This window comes from Saccopteryx leptura, chromosome 12, assembly GCF_036850995.1.
Source record: "Saccopteryx leptura isolate mSacLep1 chromosome 12, mSacLep1_pri_phased_curated, whole genome shotgun sequence".
Lineage (NCBI taxonomy): Eukaryota > Metazoa > Chordata > Mammalia > Chiroptera > Emballonuridae > Saccopteryx > Saccopteryx leptura.
The window spans coordinates 22,333,318-22,359,482 of record NC_089514.1 but is presented as its reverse complement, the minus strand read 5'-3'; the positions used below and the strand labels follow the sequence as shown (position 1 = coordinate 22,359,482).

Sequence of the window (26,165 nt, the reverse complement as noted above, 5' to 3'; positions counted from 1 at the left end):
TATCATTAAACAATCCAAAAATTAAATTAAAAGATCATTACAACAGCTTCAAAAAGAACACTTGGGGATACATTAAACAAAAATAGTGCAAAACTTATCTTCTAAAAACTATAAAACATTTCTCAGCTCTATGTAAGGGCCATCCACTCTCCCCACCTACCGGCAAACATTCCCTCCTAGGTACTTCTCTGTAGCAATAGTCTTCTTTCTCTCCTACCTCATCAATTTTTATTCCATTACTACATTGCCTCCATTAGAATACAAGCATTCTGTTACATCTCCCACAATTAAATCAGTTCTCCTTTAATCACGTGTCTTCCTCCAACGAATACAAATTTCTCCACACAAATTTAAAGCAAAACTCTTTGAAAGAATTACCTGTGCTACTCCATATCTGCAATGTTTCTCTCCTCACAGGCTCTCTGGAATCTATTTCAATCTCCGTAACTCCACTAGTGCCTTTACCAAAGTCGCCAATGCCAAATCTAACAGACAGCTCTTTGTCTCCTTGAGATCATTTGTTCATTTGGCTTTCACTAAACAAACCCTCCCACCTTCCCATTCGAAATCCTAGATCTTTATATTTTCATTCTAAACAGTGAAAAATGTTCCAGAGCTCAGACCTGACTTCTCTAGCTACACTCATTCTTAAGGTAACCTCAGAGAGTCCGATGTGGCTTCAAATACCATCTATATAGGGCAACCAAATCTATATATCCAGCCTAGAATTTTCTCTTGAACTCTGGACTTGTATAACCAAATACCTGCTTAACATCTACACTCAGATCAAAACGCACATCTCGACTGTAACATACTGAAATCAAAGTTTTGGTTTTACCCACACCACATACCCTAAAGCTGCTCCTCTATAGACCTCCCCACCTACATAAATGTGCGCTCTGTGCATCCAGTTATTCTTGCCAAAATCCTTGAAGGTCAGCATTGATCCCCCTCTTCATTCTCCATAGCCAATCCATCAGCAAGCCCCATCAGCTTCAAGAGATCCCAAATTTCCCACTTTCAGTGCCTCCACTGTTATAATCAAAGCCCCATCCTCTCTCCTCAGACCCCAAACAAAAATCAAAGGCAATAAAGGAAGACATTACTAATTTTGACATTAAAATAAAAAATGCTTGTTCCTCACAAAATAGGATATATTTTAAAAAAGAAAGAAAGACTGGGAGAAGATAGTTATGAAGCATATATGAGTCATAAAGTATATATTAGTATTCAGAATCACTCCTACAAATCAGTATTTATTTTAAAAATAAAAAACAGGGGCAAAAGACTTACATGGGCAATTTAAAGCCCATTAATATATTTTTTAATTGCTCAATTATTAACAAAATGCTAACTTCAACCACAAAGAGAAAGCATTTTATACTAATGGGATCATGAAAAAATAAGTCTAAAAATACAAAGTAATGGTGAAAATGTAAGGCAACTCACACTTTCATTAGACACTATTGGTAAAAATGCAATTTGATGTAAGTTTTAAAAATAATTTGGCCCTGGCTGCTTGGTTCAGTGGCAGTGTTGGCCCCAGCATGTGGATGTTCCAAGTTCAATTCCCAGTCAGGGCACACAGAAAGCAACCATCTGCTTCTCTACCACTCACCCCTCCCCTTTCTCTCTCTCTCTCTTCCCCTCCTGCAGACATGGCTCAATTGGTTAGAATGCATCAACCACGGCACTGAGGATGGTTCCGCAGAGCTTCCCCTCAGGTGCTAGAAATAGCTCAGTTGCCGGCATGGCTCCAGATGAGCAGAGCATCTGTCCCAGTCAGGGCACACAGAAAGCAACCATCTGCTTCTCTACCACTCACCCCTCCCCTTTATCTCTCTCTCCCTCTCTCTCTCTCTCTCTCTCTCTCTTCCCCTCCTGCAGACATGGCTCAATTGGTTAGAATGCATCAACCATGGCACTGAGGATGGTTCCGCAGAGCTTCCCCTCAGGTGCTAGAAATAGCTCAGTTGCCGGCATGGCTCCAGATGAGCAGAGCATCTGCCCCAGGTGGGGGTTGCCAGGTGGATCCTGGTTGGGGCACATGCAGGAGTCTGTCTCTCTATCTCCCCTCCTCTCACTTGGAAAAGAAGATTCATTAAAATGAAATAAAATTCAACATCATCTGGTAAAGCTGATAACCTAAATGTATCTTCACTCCAGAAAAATCCTTGCCCTACCTGCATCAGACGATACACATAACAATGTTCGTGCAAGCTATGTTTGCATTAGCAAAAAAAAAAAAAAAATGTTCATCAACTGTCAATAGATAAATTGTGGTATAGTGATCATGAATGAACTACAGCTGCACAGATTTATTTCCCCAAATATGTTGTGCAAAACGAAAGTGCCGTCAAGATACATGCAAAACATAAGAAAAATCATACAAATAAATGTTAACTACATGTCGATTATACCTCAAAAATTAAATTTTAAAACAAATACAAACATAACAAATATTCACTAGGGATACATGCGACAAAACTAAAGAAAAAAGCAAGAGGGCAATTAAAACAAAGCGTAGTGTTTCTCCATGTGGGAGGAGTAAGTTAGATCAGGGCACGGACACAGGTTCATAGTGACCGGTAACGTTTTATTTATTAGACCAGGCGGGAGATGTGGAGGTGCCCAAAGGTTTCTGCATGTTTTCAGTATTTTTAAAAATAAAATTCCTAAAATGTATATTTATGGACTCATAGTTTTTGATTATTAAAAACTAATTTCTCAAGACCAGAAATCATACATATTTGAGAAGTCATGGTCGAATGGGTAAATTTCAAGAATCAGTAGGTCCTTGTCTATGAAATCCAAAAGATCACTTAGAAAGTAGTGCAATATGAAGACAATTGAAAACACAAGGTGACTACCAGTTTCCAGGGTCTTACTAAGTAAGCAAAAGGCCTAGCAGGCATCCCCAAACTACGGCCCGCGGGCCGCATGTGGCCACCTGAAACCATTTATTTATACAGCTCCCGCCGCACTTCTGAAAAGGGGCACCTCTTTCACTGGTGGTCAGTGAGAGGAGCACTGTATGTGGCGGCCCCCCAATGGTCTGAGGGACAGTGAACTGGCCCCCTGTGTAAAAAGTTTGGGGACCCCTGGTACTAGGGAAAGGATCATAAGTGAAAATAACTCTTGTGCTGACCCTTCTTTTCTCTGACTACAGATACAGAGAAAGACGCTAATGCTAACAGACACGCTTTCCACATCTATTTCCACGGGAAGGGACATCTGTTCCAACACAAACATGCAATGAATCCTCACTTACATGATCTTTCTTGAAATTCAAAGCATCAAATTATAGCACGAGTATGAACAAAGACAGTTCCTCACAAATACAGTGATCTGGGAAGTCTGTTATCTGAAGCGTGATTCCCAAGTTATCAAATACAATGTCTCCTTTGGAATTAGCATAACAAGCCCTGAATAGAAGCTTACCAGCTCAGCACCACCGTGATTACTTGCCTCTCAGGCTAATCTATCAAAGTATTTCCACATGTCAATGCATGGAAATTATCATAGATATAAATCATACAGTGTGGGATAATGAGTCCCATCTCTATTGTTTACTTTCTAAAAGCAAAACTGAACAATACTTATCACCCATCCACACAGCAGGTGCTAACACGCATTCCTCCTCAGGCATCTGCATTCAGGCTAATTATGACAATGTACAAGAGAAATCCTTCGACTCTGTAATTATAATTTCAGTTAGCTGAGTTCTCTTTATGAAAAACAAAGACTACTTAATAAATATTTACAGAATAGCATCTTCAAAGCTAATCATTAACAATTAAAAGATTTTGAATATTTTATAATAGAATATTTCCAATCTCTGTTTCTGAGAAATTAAAAGAATCTATTATTCACTCAATATAGTAATATAGGTATTTTAGGAAAACCTCTGTCCAAGTTACTATGTCACTGCAAAACTCCCCTTAAAGTAAATATGCAGCAAAAAAAAAAATAATAAGGAGCCCCCCACTTTACATATTAGGTAGGAGAAAATGTAGGTTTATAATTTTTATTATGGAATAATACAATAATTAATAAAAAAATAATACAAGAATAAACTGTGATTTGCATACTCCTAACTGTAAATCTACTTTTGCCCCACCCTGCAGTGAACTTTAATTCCTGGAAGTTAAACTAGTAACATTTAATTTAAATCTAATGTGATCAGGTATATTACATTTGGATACATAAGCTTTATTTCAGTTTAATCCCTAGATATACTCATCTTGCCTTGATCCATCCCTTCTCCAACTTCATCTTAAAGTAATTCAGTGAACAGATATACAGGTTTTGGTAATTTCAAGTCACGTAGTAAAACAAAAGCTTTTTTTAAAAAGTATCTTCTCCAGTATCAGAACCTGATCAAGTTTCACCTTGTACATGTCAGTCAGGGAATAATTCAGCACCTTCTCCAGGCATTTAAATCTTTGTCACTATAAGCCTAAAATCCCCACCAAATTGTAACTCACTTCTTAGAGCTAGGACTTAACTCAGCACCAAAGTGTCTCTCCAATAAATAATGACATGAGATCCAATGACCCAGGAGAGCTCATTACCTGAACCCCATGCAGAACTTCACTCTGACCCTCAGCACCTTGCCAACGATGAAACTTTTTAACAGGGATTAAGTACAAGTGAGTATTAGCCATGGTTGCTTCTAGCTAATGTCAAATTTCCAAACCCAGTCAAATATCTGCAAAGTGATTTTCCATCTCTATTTTAGAACACGCCCAGAATATACGGCATAAAGTCAGAAAACTGAGTAGCGGGGAAGTTCCTTCTCCCTGGTGTACACACACTAAACTGCATAGCAGTTCCAAAGTGCTATCAATCACTGATAAATATAGTCATGATGCAGAATCCAAAGAGATCACATACAAACACACCCACACACCGCATGTCAGTTTCTGGTTATTATATAATTTCAATTTCTCTTTATAAGATGACTAAAAGATTTTCTAACTAAAAGCGTGTTAATATTTAAGGAAGAAATATATATTCTTCTTATACAAGAAATGATGACTACATAAACCTTTGATATTAAGTCCTCTATAAGATTCTACCACTATCAAGAAACAAAATATCCAGAGCAATTTTAAAACTGACATTATACCCAACTCCTCACTAAATTATAAAGACAATTATTTACCTTAAAAAAGGAAATAAGGTGTGTTGGGCAGATAAAATATATTATGCTCACTTTGTTAAAGATGGCACTGCCCACGTGGAAGCCCGTCGCCCAGGTGATAATATTAGTTGCCCTTCTTGCTTGGGATGGGTGTGATAATATTAATGTGTGTTAGGGAGGGCTTTTGCGCCAAAAGGTTTTAAAAGGAGAGATCACATTTTTCCGGAGAAGAGTGATTACGTTCTAGGAAGAGCCCATGGAGAGAGAGCAGAGAAAGGCCACATGGAGGAGAAGAGAAGCAGCCAAGATGGCAGAGTGCTGAAGGAGAAGCCAGTTTGTGCAGAGTTTATGCAAAAAGAAGGTGATGGGGAACAGAGGTGAATAAGGCTGGTGAGCTAGAAACCTTTGATTCTAGGAAACTCGGATGAGTCAGTGGCTTTGGGAGTGAATGGAAAGGGAAGAGTTTTCCCACTGTGTGTATTTCTTGCCTGTCAGGTTCAAGCTAGGATTAAAGCTAATGGCCCACCAGTTATTGGCTCTGTTGTTTCATTACCATCCATCCGAATCAAATGCGAACCTGCACTGGCCAGGCGGCTGTGATGGTGGCCGTGGCTACTGGCTTTACAAGGTGGTGATCATTTCACAATCTATGTAAGTCATTACGGTGTACATCTTACACTTATTTAGTGCTTTATTTATTAATTATATCTCAATAAAATGGCAGAAACTGAAAAGAAAGAAGGATAAAATCATGTGTAGTACTGTGATTAATTATGGTCTAACCCTGTAAGTTTATCATCTCCTACATAACTGATGTTGAGGTTGGGGATATAAACAAGGATGCCATTAACCATCACACAGCACCCATGACAACCTTCCACAACAAAGAATTATCATACCCAAAATGTCAGTCATGCCAAGCTTGAGAAACCTTGTGCCATATCAATATTCAAATATAGAAAGATATTCTGATGTGCAGCTGCTCTCAGATGCAAAAATCCCTGTTGCTTTAAATATTAGAAAACAACCCAATACAAGAGGTAAGCATAAGGGACCTGGTTTTATGAGCATTCAGTAAGATGTATCATAAATAGTGCCCAAAGGGTCCCAGGCAATTAGAACTCTTAGATAAATACTATTTCCATCGGTAGGTCTGCAGAGAGGCAAGAAAGTTAGTGTCTAAACTGTAGTATCACAAAACATTGGAGGGGTGTGGGGGTGGGGAGATCAGGACTATAGGGATTTCGGGAGAAGACATGTTGAGGCCATCTGTCTGAGAAAGGGAGGAAAAATAAAAGTACACAAAATACATGTCTTTTAATGGTTCACACACTATCCAATCAGTTAGATTCAGTCAACCCAGTTCCCTAAGCATTTGTAACCACTTCCACTTTCCATCTTACCTTGCGTAGATAAGCTATCATCACTCAACTCTATCATTACTGTAGTTTCTGAACTAAGTTCACTTCCCTAAAACTATTCTTCTAATCTAGGGGTAGTCAACCTTTTTATACCTACTGCCCACTTTTGTATCTCTGTTAGTAGTAAAATTTTCTAACCGCCCACCGGTTCCACAGTAATGGTGATTTATAAAATAGGGAAGTAACTTTACTTTATAAAATTTATAAAGCAGAGTTACAGCAAGTTAAAGCATATAATAATAATTACGTACCAAATATTTTATGTCGAATTTTCGCTAAGTTTGGCAGAATAAATCTTTATAAAACAACTTACTGTAGTTAAATCTATCTTTTTGTTTATATTTTGGTTGCTCCACTACCACCCACCATGAAAGCTGGAATGCCCACTATGGGCGGTAGGGACCAGGTTGACTACCACTGACCTAATTCATCAACCAAACCCGCAAACAGTCACATTTATAAAATTTAAATCTGATCATGTTATTCCCTGCAGAAAATCAATGACTCCCTCTAATCTACAGGATAAAAGTCAAGGAAAGAGGTCATGGAAGATTAATGGATTCTGACCTACACATGATTCCATACACACTGGAAAAAGAGTGGTTCTGTTCAGTTGGAGGTTAAATGTAAAAAGTCTGGAATTCAAGAGAGAGAAACCCAAGAATGAGATAGATATTTGGGAAATAACAGTGTGTCTGTGAGAGTTAAAATAGGTATCAGCAAATGCATTGTTTTAAGTTATATTTAAATATTGAAAGATATAAAATTTAAAAAAATAATAAAATGGGACAAATTATATTTAAAAAAGTATCGATGGAACTCCTAGAAATTAAAAAAATTTATATTAGAATTTTTAAAATCCTTAAATACAAGATTAGGTAGAGCTAAAAAAATGAATGAAATAAACACTGAAATTACCTAGGAGGCAGTCCACAAAATAATAAAAATAAAGAAAATAGAAAATAAAAATATGTCAGGAGACACGAGGACAGGATAAGAAGGTCAATCATACATACAGTGATCCGTTAAGAGAAAGGAGACAAGCTGTGCAATAGGAACTGGGGCAGAATCAATATTCAATTATAAAATGGTTGATAGCTTTCCAGAATTGATAAAAAATATATGAATCATAAAATTCATAAAGGACAATAAATCCAAAACAAAATGAGAAAAATAATCCTTAGCTAGATGCATCATAAAGACAGTGCCCAATATCTATGAAAAATAAATCATAAGATATATTATCTTATATCAATCAAAGAGAAAAGGCAGATTTCTTTCAAGAGATGAAATTAGATTGGTTAGTCACCTTCTCAAAAGCTGGACAAAAGCCAGGAAATAATGATCTAGTATATATCCTCAAAGTATTGGGGGTGGGGGAAGCTGTAGCCTTAGAATTTTATATTCAGACAAACTATTATCAACTGTAAAAAGAATAACACTAAAAGGATTTCACTGCTGGTCCTATGGTGGTCATATCAAATCTGTAGAGTCCAAGAATGGTGTATACACAATGAAGGGAAACTGTGTCCTGGTGATACTTTCAGGTTCTGTATGCAGGCAACTCAATCATCAGCCTAAAGTTTGGTCATTTAGTCTCTTGAGGTAATAATCCTCATGAATTGTTTTGAATTGTTTACAATATCATCACACTTATCTCTAGCATGTTTACCACCTAAGGGGCTGTCACACTGTGTAGCTTAGTTAGAAAATAACTTATCTGAATGAGAACTTTTGGTAGAGCTTGAAAATTAGGGGCTAAGAAAAGAAGAAAATCAGTTCAGGGGCTAAGATAAGAAGAAAATCAGTTCTTTTTCATAAAAGAAAAGTTAAGAGACCAAAGGAGTTCAAAGAAATCCATGAAAAACAAATAGTGAAGTGCCTTTGACTAAGCAGCCATCACTCATTGGCCAATGGTTATAAAAGATGCCAATACATCCCACCAATGTAAGAACTTCAACCATGAGTACAAGTCTCTATTAATTGCATTTATGTTTTTATGATTAGAACAGTATGAGGGTTGGCAGGAAGTAGTGCCTGGATTTTCTGAGGCTATTGGATCACTATCTTAACCATTAAAAAGAACTTTAGAGCTTGACCTGTGGTGGCGCAGTGGATAAAGCGTCGACCTGGAAATGCTGAGGTTGCCGGTTCGAAACCCTGGGCTTGCCTGGTCAAGGCACATATGGGAGTTGATGCTTCCAGCTCCTCCCCCCTTCTCTCTCTCTGTCTCTCTCTCCTCTGTCTCTCTCTCTCTCCTCTAAAAATGAATAAAAATTTAAAAAAAAGAACTTTAGAATAAGCAAAGTGTATTAGAGTGTCTCCAAAAGAAAATGTTGTTTAGAACAGGCCCTTCCAGAGTAGCTTGCTCTAATCTTTCACTGCCTTTGAGCTCTTTCATAGCTCTTGGAAGTTATAGAAAACTGATATAGCAATGCAAAAATCACTCTTGCCTATAAACATGCAAATAATTTCTGTCCATTGGAGGTTCAGTTGACACCCTCCCTTGTTGGAAAAGCAATTTTGCCTCTTTGTGCATTCATTTCAACATTCCTTTATTCCATAGAAAGTTGTGCTTGTCTGGATTGTGACATGTCTTGTCCCCTCCTTAGTGAGTTAAGTCATATCCTCAATACAAGCTCATTTATACTGTAGGAAACTCATGATTTTGTACTTTTTTGAAAATTATACCATAACATCATCAAAAAACAGTGCAATATTTCTAAAAGAGACCAGATTTATGAAGCTTAATTCAAAACAAATTAGTTGTAAAGTTTTGCTTAAACCAGGTTCTTAATATAATCAGAAAGTTTCACAGATTTCATTAAAATATAACTCGTTGGTTTTATTTAGGATGCATAATGTTACTGAAGCTTACAAATTACATTCTGATTAACAAATTTAAAATCAGAAAGAATCTAAAAGAAATTCCAAGAAATCTGCAAACATTAACACTAACTGCTATGCATTTTGAGATTTTATTAAGTTACCTGTCAAACAATGGTATTCTTAGCATATTAAGTGAAGCAAGATAAAAAGCCTGTTTTGCCTTTTCAGACATATGCCCAAAGGAATCACTTTATAAACAATCTCCTATAAATGATCTCTCTCAAATATAACACCCAACAACAAAAAATTTCAAATATGTGCAAATTTTATAGTGAGCTTGACCGATATTGTCCCCAAAGGTAACACAGGCAAAGCGCCGTACTTTTTATGTGTATTTGACATGGATTAAAAGTTCTAACTATCTGCCCAAATTATGTAGCCTTCCCTAGGAAGTTTTCCAAATTGTAAAATTTTATTCAAATTCCTAAGAGTTATAAACTCTTTGCTCCTTTATTCCTCCTCAACACTCTTGTAACTGATCACATTGTCTTCACCACCACTGAGCAGCCTGGAGAAGGGGAAGGGGGTCCCAGGAGAAGCACAGGAACCATGAGAAAGATTTTCAGTCACTACTGTTCCTGGACCACAGTTTTCATTACATCAAAATACCACTCAGAAGTCAATGTTAAAGAAATCAAAATGTTTCATTTAATCTACGGAAGTTGTATACAGGTCTAAATTTAAATAAATCTGTGTTGTAGAAAGAAGAAAAGAAATTAGGGACAAGTTCTTAACTATATGATCCAAATACACATAACTCATTTAAGAGAAGTCATAGACTGTCTTTCCCAGATGAATGTTTTATATCTTGGCCTCCTGGATGGCTAGCAAGGATTAGATGATTCCTTCCATTCCATTATTCTACAATCCTTGGAGGAAACTATTACATAAATGTTATAATTCATCTTAAAATAGTACCATATTTAAGTACTTAGAATTTTACTAAATCTATAAATTCTCTACCCCCAAAACCTTACAAGTATTAGCATATATATTTTTACAAGTAAGGAAAACAGGTCCAAAGAGGTTGAGAAGTGGAACACACTATACCACTAATAATTAGAGAAACTGAGCCCTGGCCGGTTGGCTGGCTCAGCGGTAGAGCGTCAGCCTAGCGTGCGGAGGACCCGTGTTCGATTCCCGGCCAGGGCACACAGGAGAAGCGCCCATTTGCTTCTCCACCCCTCTGCCGCGCCTTCCTCTCTGTCTCTCTCTTCCCCTCCCGCAGCCAAGGCTCCATTGGAGCAAAGATGGCCCGGGCGCTGGGGATGGCTCCTTGGCCTCTGCCCCAGGCGCTAGAGTGGCTCTGGTCGCAACATGGCGACGCCCAGGATGGGCAGAGCATCGCCCCATGGTGGGCGAGCCGGGTGGATCCCGGTCGGGCGCATGCGGGAGTCTGTCTGACTGTCTCTCCCTGTTTCCAGCTTCAAAAAAATGCAAAAAAAAAAAAAAGAAAAAAAAAAAATTAGAGAAACTGAGAATTGGGAGGGATCGAGTCTGTCAGACTCCACAGAAAACAGGTCTGTGTAATAATTACTTTTCATTCTCCAATTTAGACTAAAGCAAAAGTTTTATATCTATTACTTTATTTCTAGAATTTTACCTGGGAATATAAGAAGGAGAAAAGAAAAAGACAGATGGTCTAGAGATTACAATAGCGCTTTTGCAAGCCTGTGTTTATTTTGGTGAAATAGAAGTAAAAACAAATTCTGTCATCTGAAGATGATTCATTTTATGCAAAAATCTCACCAGGATGTTTTGTTAGAAAATAAACCACTTCTGAAAATTCAAAACACAAAATTAAAATGCGATGTGTCAGATTTTTGTGTATGTATGTATATATATATGTATATGTGTGTGTGTGTGTATATATATGTGTGATAAAAATATTTTATATGTGATATATAAAAGCATAAGATACATATATATCTTCTACTTTTGAGTGATTTCTTAAACATTTTCCATACTCTAATGATATTATTATTATATACCTCTCCAAAGAGCCCATATTACATTATGATAATACATTACTATAGCAAAGATAAATTCAATCTATAATACTATAAAGTTCCTAAAACAAATTACCTTAACATCTTCAGATCATCATGCCCATCTTAAATAACTTGACATTTAAATATAATTCCATCAAAATTCAGCAAATGAACCACTCTGCAGTGTTTGCCTCTTTTATCCATTCTCAAAAGGATGAACACTTACCCCATGTTCCTTAGCAGCTGTGGTGACTTTAAGGAGGACATCTTCCTCAACAAAAGGTCTCACAGCATCGTGGATAATCACCACTTCCGGCTTCGAGAGCTTCGAGTCCGGCTGATCCTCAGCCAGTGCTTTTAGTCCGTTGAAAATGGACCTGTGGCGGGTCACTCCAGCTTCGACCAGTGAGATGCGCTTGTGCTGGTACCTCTGAATGATACTCTTCATTGTCTCCAGGTTCTCTCCAGTTACTGCCACGACAATGTCCTTTATCCAGCAGACTCTACAAGGAAAGGATGTTCACGTTTCATACAGATTGATCCGATACAACTTTAAGTTAGCTGATGACAGAAAACTGAATGTTTACTAAATACTGGTATATCTTCATAGAGGGATTAAAAACTGAAAATTAATAACAGTTTTATGAATTTTAATCAAGTCTAGTAAAGAGGTTAAAAAATAAAACATCAGTGATTATGTCACACCATACATTGAACAGATAGATATCAATATAAACATACTATTTCACAATATGTAGTGTGAAATTATCTAAACACTGTGTGCAAAATAGATAGATATGATATACAGATATATAGTAGAGATTTCTAACTAAAAGTTAAATTTTAATAACGCAATATCAATCAGTAGAGAGAGAGAAAAGAATACATCAAGAATATGCTTTTAAATTTATTTTCCATAAACGATTTTTTTTTTAAGTGAGAAGAGGGAAAATACTGAGACAGACTTCCACATGCGTCCTGACTGGGATCCACCCAGCAACCCTCGTCTGGAGCTGATGCTTGAATCAACCAAGCTATCCTCAGCGCCTGGGCTGACACTTGAACCAACTGAGCAACTGGCTACAGACAGAGAAGAGAGAGAGAAGGGGTAGAGGGAGGGCGAGAGAAACAGGTGGTCACTTCTCATGTGTGCCCTGATCGGGGATCAAACTGGGATGTCCACACACTGGGCCAACGGTCTATCCACTGACCAAACCTGCCAGGGCCCAAACAATTTTTTCTTATAGAATAGGAACACTTCAAAGCACTTTTAAATTCCAAAAGTTCTGTCTCTTTCTTTCAGAAGTTCACTGAATTGGCAACAAAGCTGGATAACTAACACAAACTTTGCCTACATCAAGGTGAAATACTGTAGCTTAAATGGGAAAACTATAACTACATTTGTAGAAGTATAAATGAAACTTGAATAAAATGGGGAAAACTCGTAACTTAAGAAAATATAAAATTTAAAGAAAGAAATGAATCTGTTGAGTCAGATACAAAATATAAAATACACTTGCGTTTCTGTTGTAAGACATTTCCTTGAAGAAAGACCTACTAACACACATTGAGTGATAACTGTATCCAAGAAGTCGGGCAGACTTCGCTTGACCACCAGTGCTACCAGCGGTTAATGCCATTTCAGACTCAAGATTCCACAGCCCACAGGCCTAAACCAGAGAACTCCCTCTGCACCATGACGTCAACTCTGAATTAAGGTCACCCTAAAATTTAATGGACTCCCTAGCCTATGAAATTCTGTATGTTCATACTAGAAAGCTACAAAGTCTTAAACATATTTTTAAAGAAATGGAAGAGGGGTTTTTAAAGTTACTAAACAGTGAAATTAACTCTCTACTTCATTGGAAAATGAATAAACAACATTGGGTTGCTTTACTCACTAATTATCAATGTCCTACAATCTGTTATTGAACAAACCCTTCCTATAGCCCCAAAGCCCATTCTGTCTGTGGCTACAAGAATACTACACTGATGAGCAAAACCAAGAGCTACTTTATAGGCACACTGCCTTTTCATTTTAAGTCCATTCCTTTCCTTTCACAAATATCTACTGAGCACCAAATAAATGATCAGCGCTGAGTATACAATGGAAATAGTTACTGCCTTCACAGAGTGTACAGATGAAACAAATAAGAATGCCAATAAACAATACAAGCTGTGATCAAGTGCTCTAAAGGACAAGCCCAGGCTCCAGGACTATGGACAAGTCGAACATTTGACCAGCAGAGAAAAGTCCAAGATGATGTTCCTGAAAGGAGAAGAGTTTGCTCTACCATCCAAGCAGTGAGAGGCAGGAAAACGAGCAAAGGGGTTTGGAGAGAGGAAGAAAGGGCTGCTATCCTCAGAGGTCATGGCAAGGTCCTGAGGGGCTGGGAAGAAATGGAGTTCTGTGAGCAAGGGGGAGAGGAGCCCATGAAGAGGCTGGAGGCCCCAGAAAGCACCAGGCTGGGCTGGGGCTTTAAGTTTCTAATTCTAAAAGTAATAGGAAGCCATAGAAAAGCTTTATGCAGGAAAAGACATTTATGCTAATAAATAAATAAACAAACAAATTTATGAATAAATAAATAAGAAACTCACTTGCACCAATGTTCTATGATGGTAGCATAGTAATGGCCCCCAAATGATGTTCATCTCCTAGTTCCAAACACCTGTGAATATGTCACCTTACATGCCAAAGTAATGTCACAGATGTGATTAAGGGTCTTGAGATGGAAAGCTCATCCTAGACAACTTGGTGGGCCCACCATAATCACGAGTCCTTATAAGTGAAAGAGAGAGGCAGACAAGTCAGAGAAGGAGGTCTGAGAAGAGAGCAGTGGTCAGATTGACACAGGACCACAAGTGCAGGGTGACCTTCTAAATCTAGAAATGCCAAGCAAGTGGATTTTCTCTAGAGCATCTAGAAGGGACACAGAACTGTCAGCACCTTTATTGTAGCCCAGTGGGGCTGATTTCAGGCTTCTGACCTCCAGAAGTATAAGATAATACATTACTGTTGCTTTAAGCCCCTTGATTCGTTGAAATTTGTACAGAAGCAATAGAAAACCAATTTAACAGCATAAATTTTACTCTGGCTGCAAGGTGAAAAATAGTTTGGGTATACAGAGGAAAGATGCAGATAGACCAGGTAGGAGGCTATTGCTGAAGTCTGGGCAAGACAATGATAGTAGTCTGTCTACCGGATGGAGCTTCCAGATGGGATTTGAGAGCTAAAAGCAATAATCTACAATAGTCAGTAAGATTAGCAAAATAAGTTAATTATCACATAATATAAATAATAGCTAACATCAATTAAGCACTGTTTTTTAAGCATTAGTTACGTTCAAACTCTCATGCAATCCTCACATCACTATATCGTCTCTCATAATCTGGGAAACAAACCAGAAAGATATCTGATATATAGAAACATTATACCTATTTCCCTACACTACCATCTTATGCCAAAAGAGGGTAGAGGGGGCAGAAATGGTGATGGGAAAAGCCTTGACATGGGAGAGTGAACATACAGTACAGTGTACAGATGATGTGTTGTGGATTGTGCACCTGAAACCTGTATGATAACGTTAAACAATGCTGCTCCAATAAATTCAATAATTTATTTTAAAATATTTAGAGAAAAAAGTGTTTTCACCATTTTTAATCAAGATAATACAACGTTCCATTTTCTAGAATGCGGTTTCCATGGTAGCAGGGACAATCTGTGGTGTCCATTGCTTTATACCTAATACCTAGAATGTATTCATTATATGTTGAATGAATAAATGACTGTGGTCCATCTCACCTACCAGGAGCCATATAACATCTTATAACACTGTATAGGTTCTAAGATTATGAAAACACAGAAAGCTCTCCTCATAAACCTAGTTAACTATATAATCAAAAATGAAAACAGCCTTCCCTATGCAATGTAGTTTTGTGGATTGTTTTTGTTTTGAGGTGTTTGACTCTTTAATTTCTAGATCAGGGGTCCCCAAACTACGGCCTGCGGGCCACATGCGGCCCCCTGAGGCCATTTATCCGGCCCCCACCGCACTTCCGGAAGGGGCACCTCTTTCATTGGTGGTCAGTGAGAGAGCACAGGATGCATCCTGTGTGCTGTATGTGGTGGCGCCACAAAGCGCAGCGATGCGGGACGCATGCGTCTGGGCTCCGGAAGCGCATCATATCACTTGTTACGGCTAGCATTGACAAATATGGAACCAGACACTGACCATCTCATTAGCCAAAAGCAGGCCCATAGTTCCCATTGAAATACTGGTCAGTTTGTTGAGTTAAATTTACCTGTTCTTTATTTTAAATATTGTATTTGTTCCTGTTTTGTTTTTTTACTTTAAAATAAGATATGTGCAGTGTGCTTAGGGATTTGTTCATAGTTTTTTTATAGTCCGGCCCTCCAACGGTCTGAGGGACAGTGAACTGGCCCCCTGTGTAAAAAGTTTGGGGACCCCTGTTCTAGATTTTAAGGCTCCTAGAGGGCCAGAATTACTTATGTTATGTAAGTAATTTGGAAAAACTTTGATTCCATACAAACAGTGCAGTAATTCACAGACAACCAAAGTATAAAATACGTAGTAATCTGTGCAGGCAATAAAAGGGATTCTGGTGTAAGGCTAAGTGTGGTTTGCATTTCATTAGCCCATGCATCCTCCACTCCTTTTATTGCAAATTTAACAATTAATAGAACTTACTTTTACTGACATGGTTTAGAGTTTATACTGTACTTAACAAAGCTCTTAGAAAAGGACAGTGACAGTTCCACAGCATCCCCAAAACATAAGGTTTGCCAAGATTCTGTCTCCATTGGCATAGCTCTTCCATAATGTATTGCACCAACCAGTTGCTGGTCCCCTTCTCATCTTTTTTTTTTTTTTTTTCCATTTTTCTGAAGCTGGAAACAGGGAGAGACAGTCAGACAGACTCCCGCATGCGCCGGACCGGGATCCACCCGGCACGCCCACCAGGGGCGAGGCTCTGCCCACCAGGGGACGATGCTCTGCCCATCCTGGGCATCGTCATGTTCCGACCAGAGCCACTCTAGCGCCTGAGGCAGAGGCCACAGAGCCATCCCCAACGCCTGGGCCATCTTTGCTCCAATGGAGCCTTGGCTGCGGGAGGGGAAGAGAGAGACAGAGAGGAAAGTGCGGCAGAGGGGTGGAGAAGCAAATGGGCGCTTCTCCTGTGTGCCCTGGCCGGGAATCGAACCCGGGTCCTCCGCATGCTAGGCCGACGCTCTACCGCTGAGCCAACCAGCCAGGGCCCCCTTCTCATCTTAACACAATCCATTCTCCCAGTTCTAGATGATTTCCCTCAAGTGCAGACCTGAGGTCATTCCCTGCTAGTTCAAGACTCAGCCTATCCCCCTTGCACTGCTTGGTCTCTGCCTGCCCCCCTGACTCTACTGACCACATTCTCCCACACACCCAAGTCCTTGCTTGTGCTGTTTCCTTGGCCTCTCAACACTATCCCCTGACCCTCTCATTCCCCATCCCCACCCACTCCAGGCTGAGTCCTACTCCCTTCAGCTTTCAGTTCAGATATGGCCTCCGCTAGGAAGCTCTGTGTCGTTCTGGGTGATGCATCACTTCCAGAGGGTTCTATTATCACTAGGAAGTCTTATTCATACTGTAGCTTGTTTCATTTTCTGTCTTCTTCAGTAGGCTGCTAACTTATAGAAAGCAAAGACTACAGCCCAGAGTTTGTACCTACTAAACTTACAGGAATATTAATAGAAGAAACAGCAACTAAGATGTATGAATAGTTTGATGGGTGCCATGTACTATGTAGAGCACTTGCTGCAATATAGTATAATATCTCAATACTCATATCAGCTCTCTGAGAGAAGTTACTAATATAATTTCCACTGTACAGTGGACACAGAGGCAGAGTGATCTGTCTTTGATCATAGTCAGGAGATGAAGAAACCTGGGTGAACCCCAGTTTGACTTTGGAGCTCACATTGTTAGCCTCTGCAAATTCACTAAGAAAGAGGTCATAAAATTCAAGGGAGGAAAGGTTATGTCTGGATCATTGTGTCTCCAGCACTTCATTGATATTATTAGTGATAATCCCTATATGATTGCTGCATTTGTGGTAAAAAAAAAAAATAGTCAAATTTCTTCTAATTCAAGGAAAAGTAGGCATTCCTTCATTTGTGTGCTCATTTAGTCACTCAGTAAACACCAAGCTGCTAGTATTTGCCAGGAACTATGCTAGACCCTGGTCATATAATAGTGAATAAAGACTGGCAGAATTCTGGACTTGCAAACCATCCATCAATAAAAATCTGTTAAATCAATCGATGAATAGGGAAGAGAAAGCATAAACAATTAGAAAGTAATAAGAACTGCTCTTAAGTTTAAGAAAAGAATTTTTTAAAGTCATATATTTCAGTTGTTTATTAATACATCACACAAAGTTTTCTTTTAAGATAGAGAAATTATCAAAACATGTCCAACTAAGTCAGTGCCCAGCATTGTTCCATAAGGCAAGAACTTAACTCGTACCCTAAGCTACTCATCTCTGTTGCTTTTCTTAGTATACTCTACCAGAAAATAGCTTAAAAGCAACTTTTAAAGAAATAATATTGTTGTTTTTATCAAAAATTATGTTGAACTAAGTGTTAAATATAGAATAACTAAGAAGGAGAAAATGATGGATTACTGCTTGACAATAGTCATTCAAATATCTGTTCAATGAGTCAATTAATTAATAAGTAAATTCCCAAAGGTAAATCCCAATTTTATCAGAATGCCTTAAAATCGCTATAAAATAATGACCTGTGTTCCATCAATCAGAAAGCAGTCAAAGTAGATGTAAACAATTACAAACAAACTCCTGGCCTTAGGCTATTCAGTTATATGAAGCTCTACATAGAAAAGTGTTTTATACCAGTATTTCTCAAACTGCATATTTCAGGACCCATTAGTGTGTTACAAAATCAATTTTCTAATATTAGACTAATACTTTTGAGTAAATGAAATAGAAGTTAATAGAAAAGTTAGAATGCAGAGCAAATAATGATAGGCTGTTTTCATGAAATTCATTCAAATGTGTGCATGTGTATACTTAAGTACGTGTTTGTCTCTGAGTCATGATGCAAAGTGTAATTCTTATAATGGGTCATGATAAAAAAAGTTAAGGACACACCATTTTAGACCATTCTTAAGAGATAATGGGTTTATTATGTTGTGTTGTTTGGCAACCAAGCATATACCCAGTGCTTACAAGCCTTTATAAATACTGTTTGTACTGCAGAGGATTTATTCACATTCTTTCCCAGTTATAGAATTAAGAGCCTTTCACAGTATTAAAATTTAATAATGTAGAATCATGAAACTGAGAAAGACCCTGAGTACCTCACACAGTGCCTACTGCACAAATATTTGCTGAATAAATGGATCTGGTTGACCTCCTTAGCAGAAGGCAAGTCCACACTAAAACCCCTGTAGCCGGATTTTATCAAGTTCTCCTGAGCATTCCCCTCCCAGCACATTCCACAGGAAAATACAGAGCTAACCTCAAGCTCCATTACACCTACAGACATTTGGGGCAAGAAATATATATAGTATCTCAGAGGTTAATGTCTCCCAGAATAAGATAAATATTCACTGGATTTCTCTGCTCAGTTTAATAAGATCAGTTCAATATAGAAGATGGAAAAAAAATGTGTTTTTTTTTTAAAACAGATGGAAAACCAGGCCCTGTTAACACCTCTAAAGGGTTCTCCTGAGGCCACAACGCTTGGCCTCAAGGGATAGTGGAAGCTGTGACTCACTGCCGTGAGTCTTCCTGGATACTAGGCCTCTGGATTGTAGTGTGGCTCTAATTTATGGATTTCCATTTCTCTATACCCACCCTGACATTTTAGCAGCGAAGTGTAGAGCTGGGTAAAAGGACTGGCTACTGATTGCCTTCACAGAGTCAAGTCTCCCTCCTACCTATCGCCCATGAAGCTTCCAGTTGTCGAGACCCACCCACCAATCTTGGTCTTATGTCTCCTGGTGAAGGAGCCCTATGGGAGCCACTGGGAACTTCACACAAATCTTTAATCATCTGATCTGTACAAAACATAGTCCTTTTGTATCTTTTTGTAAAAAACATTCCTTCCCTTGACTTAGACTTGACCCTTTTATTAATGAAGCATTAAGACAAAATTTTTAAGGTGTCAAATTCATATAGCTGAGCAATCAATCAGCTAAAAGTTTCCTAATGCCTTTCTATTTCTGAATCCCTTATCCAATTAATCACTAAAACCTGTCGATTCCTGTCTAAATATTTCTCCCGGTTTCCCTACTCCATTTCTACTTTTAGCTTAAGTCAAGCAATCAACATTGCTCATTTGGATGAACATTTATGTTTTTATTTCTATTTTATCTTGTTCGGACAGAAGTTGCAGTGGTTTCAGAAATATAGAAGAGAACAATTGTTTAAAGTACATAGAAAACAAAAGAGAAAAACAAAGAGAAAACAGAAAATCACGTAATCCATAATACATTGAAAGACATACCATGGAGTCTTAAACACTTAGTAAAAATGGACTTCCATTTTCCAGGACATATAACAAGCAAGCAATCCTGTCTCAATCACAAAACAGAGTTCCCCTAACAAACACATACAAATGGACAAAGCAGATATGTTTCTTTGTGAGTCGCCTGGAGTTATCGCTCATGAAGACAAACTCTTATTAACCAAACTAATGAGGGATTGAAATATGAATTAGAATGCCAATATGTTAATATAAAACGATATACATTACAGTGACATGGTCTGAAATGCTTTATATTAGAAGGACAGTATATTTTCCTCCCACAGAAGATTTGTATGGGAAGCCAATTTATGATAAGGTTTTTGATGAACATGGGAACATGTCAAGGAACAAATGATCTTTTTTTTTTTTCTTTTTTTTTTTTCTGAAGCTGGAAACGGGGAGAGACAGTCAGACAGACTCCCGCATGCGCCCCACTGGGATCCACCCGGCACGCCCATCAGGGGCGAAGCTCTGCCCACCAGGGGGCGATGCTCTGCCCCCTCCGGGGCATCGCTCTGTCGCGACCAGAGCCACTCTAGCGCCTGGGGCAGAGGCCAAGGAGCCATCCCCAGTGCTCGGGCCATCTTTGCTCCAATGGAGCCTCGGCTGGGCTGCGGGAGGGGAAGAGAGAGACAGAGAGGAAGGAGAGGGCGGTGGTGGAGAAGCAAATGGGCGTTTCTCCCATGTGCCCTGGCCGGGAATCAAACCCGGGTCCCCCGCATGCCAGGCCGACGCTCTACCGCTGAGCCAACCGGCCAGGGCCAAGGAACAAATGATCTTAAGCAATGTCCTCCACCTAGGAGAACAGGAGAAATGTCAAGAGCTATGGGGAAGGCCATGCCAGGCACTGTGCAAATCTATCGTCAGAAGAATTCCACCCCACCTAGCCCATCACCACCACCAACAACAGTCTGAACAAGCCAAAATTTGCATCTCTAACTTGCATTTGTTGTGGTTGTCATTTTAATCTACGTAGTTAGTCCAGGTTGTCTAATCCTCCATAATGACACTTGTTTTCTTTTGAAACCAGAAATTAGATTACTGGCAGGAATTTTTATTTCCTACTTCAGATCTGAAGAGACATTTTTTAAGCAGTAAAATTTAGATGTATGAGTCTATCAGTTGTGAGTGGATTTTCCAATTTAACTGTCAGAGCTTTATGTTCTTGCCAATAATTCTGCTTTCCCATGATTTCCTTCCTTAGAGCAACATTTCTTTAAGAAACTCAAGTCATAAAGTAATAGTTATGTAACAGATTAATACCCTTGATCTCAGCTTTTTGTTAGTAAAATGAGAAAAATCAAAGTTCCCTTCAAGTTATATAATCAGTGGCTCAATAATTTATATTGCAATTCCTTCTAAAAGGCCAAAATTAAACATTCTAACTCCTAGAAACTTTAATTAACTTCTGAAAAGCCCTTTTTCTAATACAACTTAAAAATTAGTTGTTCTGCTTGATTCTTTTAATTATACCCATAATGCACAGATCTGAACTACTAGTTGCATAATTTTAATATGGAAAATATATAAACACAAACAGATACACTTACACAGGTCTATTCATAATGGCTAATTATAATAAATAGTATACCTCCAAACAACTGATTTAGACAGACTCTAAGTCTCCACTTTTCCAGATAGAGCCAACATATCTCAGATTTGAATTTTATTTAATCTGAAAAACAGCTATCTAATAGCACACAAGTAGAACTTAGCTAAATTAGAAAAATGTGTACTTCTACAATTTTGCCAAAAGGAAAACACAAAACAAATGGACAAAAACAATCTGAAGTCCCAGTCAAGTCACAAGATGGGTGTTTCTCTGAGTCTCCCCCAGTTTCTCAGTTATGGACTAACAGGTGCTGTGTATGTAACATATTGTTACATGTACCTCTAATGCAGCATTTTTCAACCGGAGTGCTGCTGCACACGGTGTGCTGCAAGAACTTTTACAACATGCAACACCTGACTATTTGGTCAGGGGCACTGAACTCTTTTCCTTAGATTGTCAAATAAAACAATGACAACAGGCAACACAACAATAACCATCTGGTATAAATGAATCAAAATTATACTTTTTTTTTCGGTCACATCAGCAAAAAGTGCTGCTAAATTTTAGTAATTAGTTTATGTGTGCCAGCAGATGAAAAAGGTTGAAAATTGCTACTCTAATACTTATAATTCACGAACCTCTCCAAGGTCCTTTAACCAATCAACTTGCTTGTTGATAAATGTTCCACCTGAAAGCTTATGTTTCCACTATCTGGGGCCTGTTAAATCTGATTAATTAACATACCTTTATTGCCTTTTTTTTTTTTTTAGAGAGAGAGAGACAGATGGACAGAGAGAGATGAGAAGCATCAACTCATAATTGTGGCACTTTATTTGTTCGTTGGTTGCTTTTTCATATGTGCCTTGAATGGCGGGGAGGGGAGGGACGCAGCTGAGCCAGTGACCCCTTGCTCAAGCCAGCGACCTTAGGTTCAAACCAGCAACCTTTGGACTCAATCCAGCGACCAAGGGGTCATGTCTATAATCACACACTCAAGCTGGTGACCCCACACTCAAGCTAGTGACCTTGGGGCTTAATACCTGGGTCCTCAGCATCCCAGGTAGATGCTATATAAACAGCGCCACCACTCGGTCAGCCATATTGCCTCTCTTTCTTTCAGAGTTTTATCTTTTATCTGCTCTACCTTCTCTTACATTCATTATTCCCTCGTGTGGCTATATATTTTTAGTTCCTTTGGGTGAATAGATGAAGGAGAGGAGTGGCATGTTTCTTTATATTTCTCTATCCCAATTTAGGAGTTTGGGGCCAAACTTCAGGAGTACCCTACTCAGTCAAAAGCTCTAAATAGTTTGTTGGTTCAATATGAAAGAAAGAAAGAAAGAAAGAGAAAGAAAGAAAGAAAGAAAGAAAGAAAGAAAGAAAGAAAGAAAGAAAGAAAGAAAGAAAGAAAGAAAGAAAGAAAGAAAGAGGGAGGGAGGGAGGGAGGGAGGGAGGGAGGGAGGGAGGGAAGAAAAGAAAAGAAAAGAGACCCATAAGGGTTATTTTTCAAAAAGTATCTTTAATTTCTTAGTCGAGAAAGAACTAAGGAATAAAAATTATTCACAAAACTCCTTAACCCTGTATTAGTGAAATGGAAAAAGCTTGAGCAAGGAAAATCCTAACTGTGAAAGGCAAAGTCAAACTCTGGACACCACATACTCAAAGCTCTCAAAGGGGAAGGAAACCTGACACCCTCTTAGTAGCACCTGGATGATTGACAGTGATGATACCCAATAACATCTTTTCTTCTGCCATTGAGAGCTGTGCCACACCCTTAATACGTAGTACATTATGTATAATTTCTCCAAAAAGTAAAAAATAAGAATTTTGCAAGACACTTTAAGCTTCCATTTCCTTTTCTTATTTGAACTTGCATAATTCACCTTTTGGGATGCAATAACCTAGGCCTTTTATCACCAGGCTGTAGTCTATGGATCCCATCTTTTATCAAGAGAAAGAGAATAGCTTTCATTTGGCAAGTGACTCAGAAGCACTATACAAACACCCCTGTAATGCAAGGTTTGCAAGGACTCCCTGAGACATACCCAAAATATAATATTCTAGAAGTTTTTCATAAATGACCAAAATGAGCCTTGGCGTATTTTAAAATGGAGGTTTTGATTAATTACTATTTTATGAAGGCTATTAATTAAATAAAAATGGAAAACAAGTGTTGCCTTATTTTGCATGAACAATGTATTTCCAGAATATTCTTTTACTTTAACGGTTGGTGTTTTTTGCTCTGGCTAGTAGTGCAGTAGATACAGCATCCTCCCAGAGCACTGAGGTCACCGGTTCAAGCCTGGAGTCACTGGCTTGATCCCAAGGGCACCAGCTGGAGCCCAAAGGATGCCTGATGGAGCCTGAATTAGGGCTCCACCACCAGGTCACAGGTTGGAGCCCTGGTCAGGGCACAGATGAGAAGCAATTAGTGATACACAACTAAGTGGTACAACAAGTTGATGTTTCTCTTTCTCTCTCCCGTCCTTCCCTGCCTTAAAAAAAGGGTGGTGGTGTTTTTTTGGTTTTGGGTTTTGGGGGGAGAGGTTGTTTGTTTGTTTAGTTTCCACCTATTTCAGGCTTCGTCAGATGTTAAGATGCAAAACTGCAAATATAGAAGTTTTCACAGGAATAAAAGTTCAATGTGAAAATGACTACACTCCTCTACATCTAATTACTAAATAGACAAAGATACTGCTGGCCAAGATCCATTGTGTTCCATAAGATTACCTGCATAAATGAGCTATGGTGTCACAATGTCTATGATACTAGAATATTGTAGGTGCATGATCCATTCAGTGGTTTCAAGCAACCCACTCTCAATTACGCAAAGAAATGGAAGAGTACAGAAACAAGAGAGGAAGCACTTGGAATGGTTTCAACGTTTGTATAAGTTTCAGAGGTAACCACAGGCCAGATTACATGAATCAAGGGTGGTTAGGGCTCTTTACAATTCCATTTTCCAAATGACAATATTCAAAAAGTAATACAATGACTGCAAAGCAACTTGGGCCCTCCGGTTTCTGGAGTATGTGAAAGCATGAGGGGGCTCTTTTGGGGGGAGACAACATGCTACCATACTTTGACTAGAACCCCATCAGCTTTCTTTCCCCTAAAGCCACCTGCAAAGGCTATGCGAAAAGATGCCATCTCTCTTTAATGGCAAAGGATTCGCATCAATCCAAGGTTTAAATTTACTACCACAGCTGCCCACTACCTTCAAGAAGTTTAAACACCTCAGCAGTAGGACTGTGGACCTTGGCAATCCCCCTGCTTACCACCCCTCCAGCCTCACCCCGGGCTCCCTCCCATTGCTCGGTGATGAAAACAGGCCTCAGAAAATAACATAGGCCTCTTTTCATCTCCTTTACAACTCCTGTAGTCCTCCTTATCCCATTCCCTCTCCCTCCTTCATTTCCCCAACTAACCGGTCCACTTTCCTAATAAAATTAGGCACGTGCTGGCCTCAACAAAACTCCCTTAAATCCGTTTCAGCCCTTAAAGGCTCGTATTAAATTCTCTGTTCAATTTCTGAATCTAGCAACTAGCAGCGTATTTCATATTAAGTTCTCAGTAAGTGTTTGTGAATGAACGGAGAAAAATGAATGAACAAAGACCCAAGATCCTAGAAGTGCAAGTAATAAAACTCTTAACCCTGGAGCGTGCGGGGAGGGTGGGAAAGAGCGTGCGCATGCGCACGAGGGAGAAAGCCTGAGACTGTGTGAGAGTGAGAAGGTGAGAAAAAGTGAGAAGGGCAGAGACTGAGACAGTGAGAGTGACAGGCACCGCACCTTCTCATTAGCCCACGGGGGCCACAGTGAGAGCCGTGGTCCCTTCGTCCCTCCCCCCGCGCCCCGTGGTCCAGCGGCGCCCAGCCGGCCTTCCCGGGCACGTGGACGGCGTGGCCACAGCACGGGCCCCGCGGGCAGCCCCGGCCGCCCGGCCCCTCTGCTCAAGGCTCGGAGCCGCCCGTCTCCGCAGCGCGGGCGGGGATGGGCCCGAGCCCGAGGGCCGGGGCCGGGAGCAGGCGCCCGCGCGAGAGCAGCCCGGCGCCGGGGCCAGTGCTGCGGGCGGACGGGCAGGCAGGGCGGAGAGCCGGGGGCCGGGGGCCGGGAGCCGGGGGCCGGGGCCTTGGGCGGGGGCCGGGAGCCGGGGCCGGGGCCTCGGGCGGGCGGGCGGGCGCGCCGGCGCCGCGTTACCTCTCCAGGGCCTGCAGGGTGTAGCTGATGAGCGGCCTCTCCAGCACCGGGCAGAACTGCTTCGGGGTGGCGACGCCCATCCTCTCCCCGCTGCCCCCCGCCGGCAGCACGGCCGCCACCGCCAGCGCCAGCGCGCGGCGCCGGGGCTCGGCCGAGGCCGCGGCCCTGCCCGGCGAGGAGGCCGAGGCCGCCCCGGCAGCCCCGCACACGCAGCGTAGGCCAGGCCCCGGCTCCGCGGGCCCGCAGGCGCCAGGCGGCCCGGGCTCCATGGCGGCGGGTCCCGCTGCTCCGGGCCGAAGCTCCCGCGGCGGCGGCGGCGTCCCCGGCTCCGGCCCCGGGCGGGGTCGCGGGCTGGAGGGCGGACGGCCGCGGGGTGCAGAGCGCGCAGACTGCGCCCACCCGCGCCGAGCGCCCGGGCA

The 26,165-nt window shown here is 40.3% G+C and overlaps 1 protein-coding gene across 2 annotated transcripts in view; it reads right to left on the bottom strand.

The window, feature by feature from the left end:
- CRPPA (CDP-L-ribitol pyrophosphorylase A) overlaps positions 1–26,165 on the bottom strand; it is a 211,844-nt gene extending 185,679 nt beyond the window's left edge. For both annotated transcript variants that reach the window (XM_066353923.1, XM_066353925.1), the window contains exons 1-2: positions 25,747–26,165; positions 11,674–11,950 (exon numbers count right to left, since the gene is read on the bottom strand). In XM_066353923.1, the coding sequence (XP_066210020.1) occupies positions 11,674–11,950; positions 25,747–26,015 (546 nt within the window). In that variant the 5' untranslated portion in view covers positions 26,016–26,165. The remainder of the gene's footprint in view (positions 1–11,673; positions 11,951–25,746) is intronic.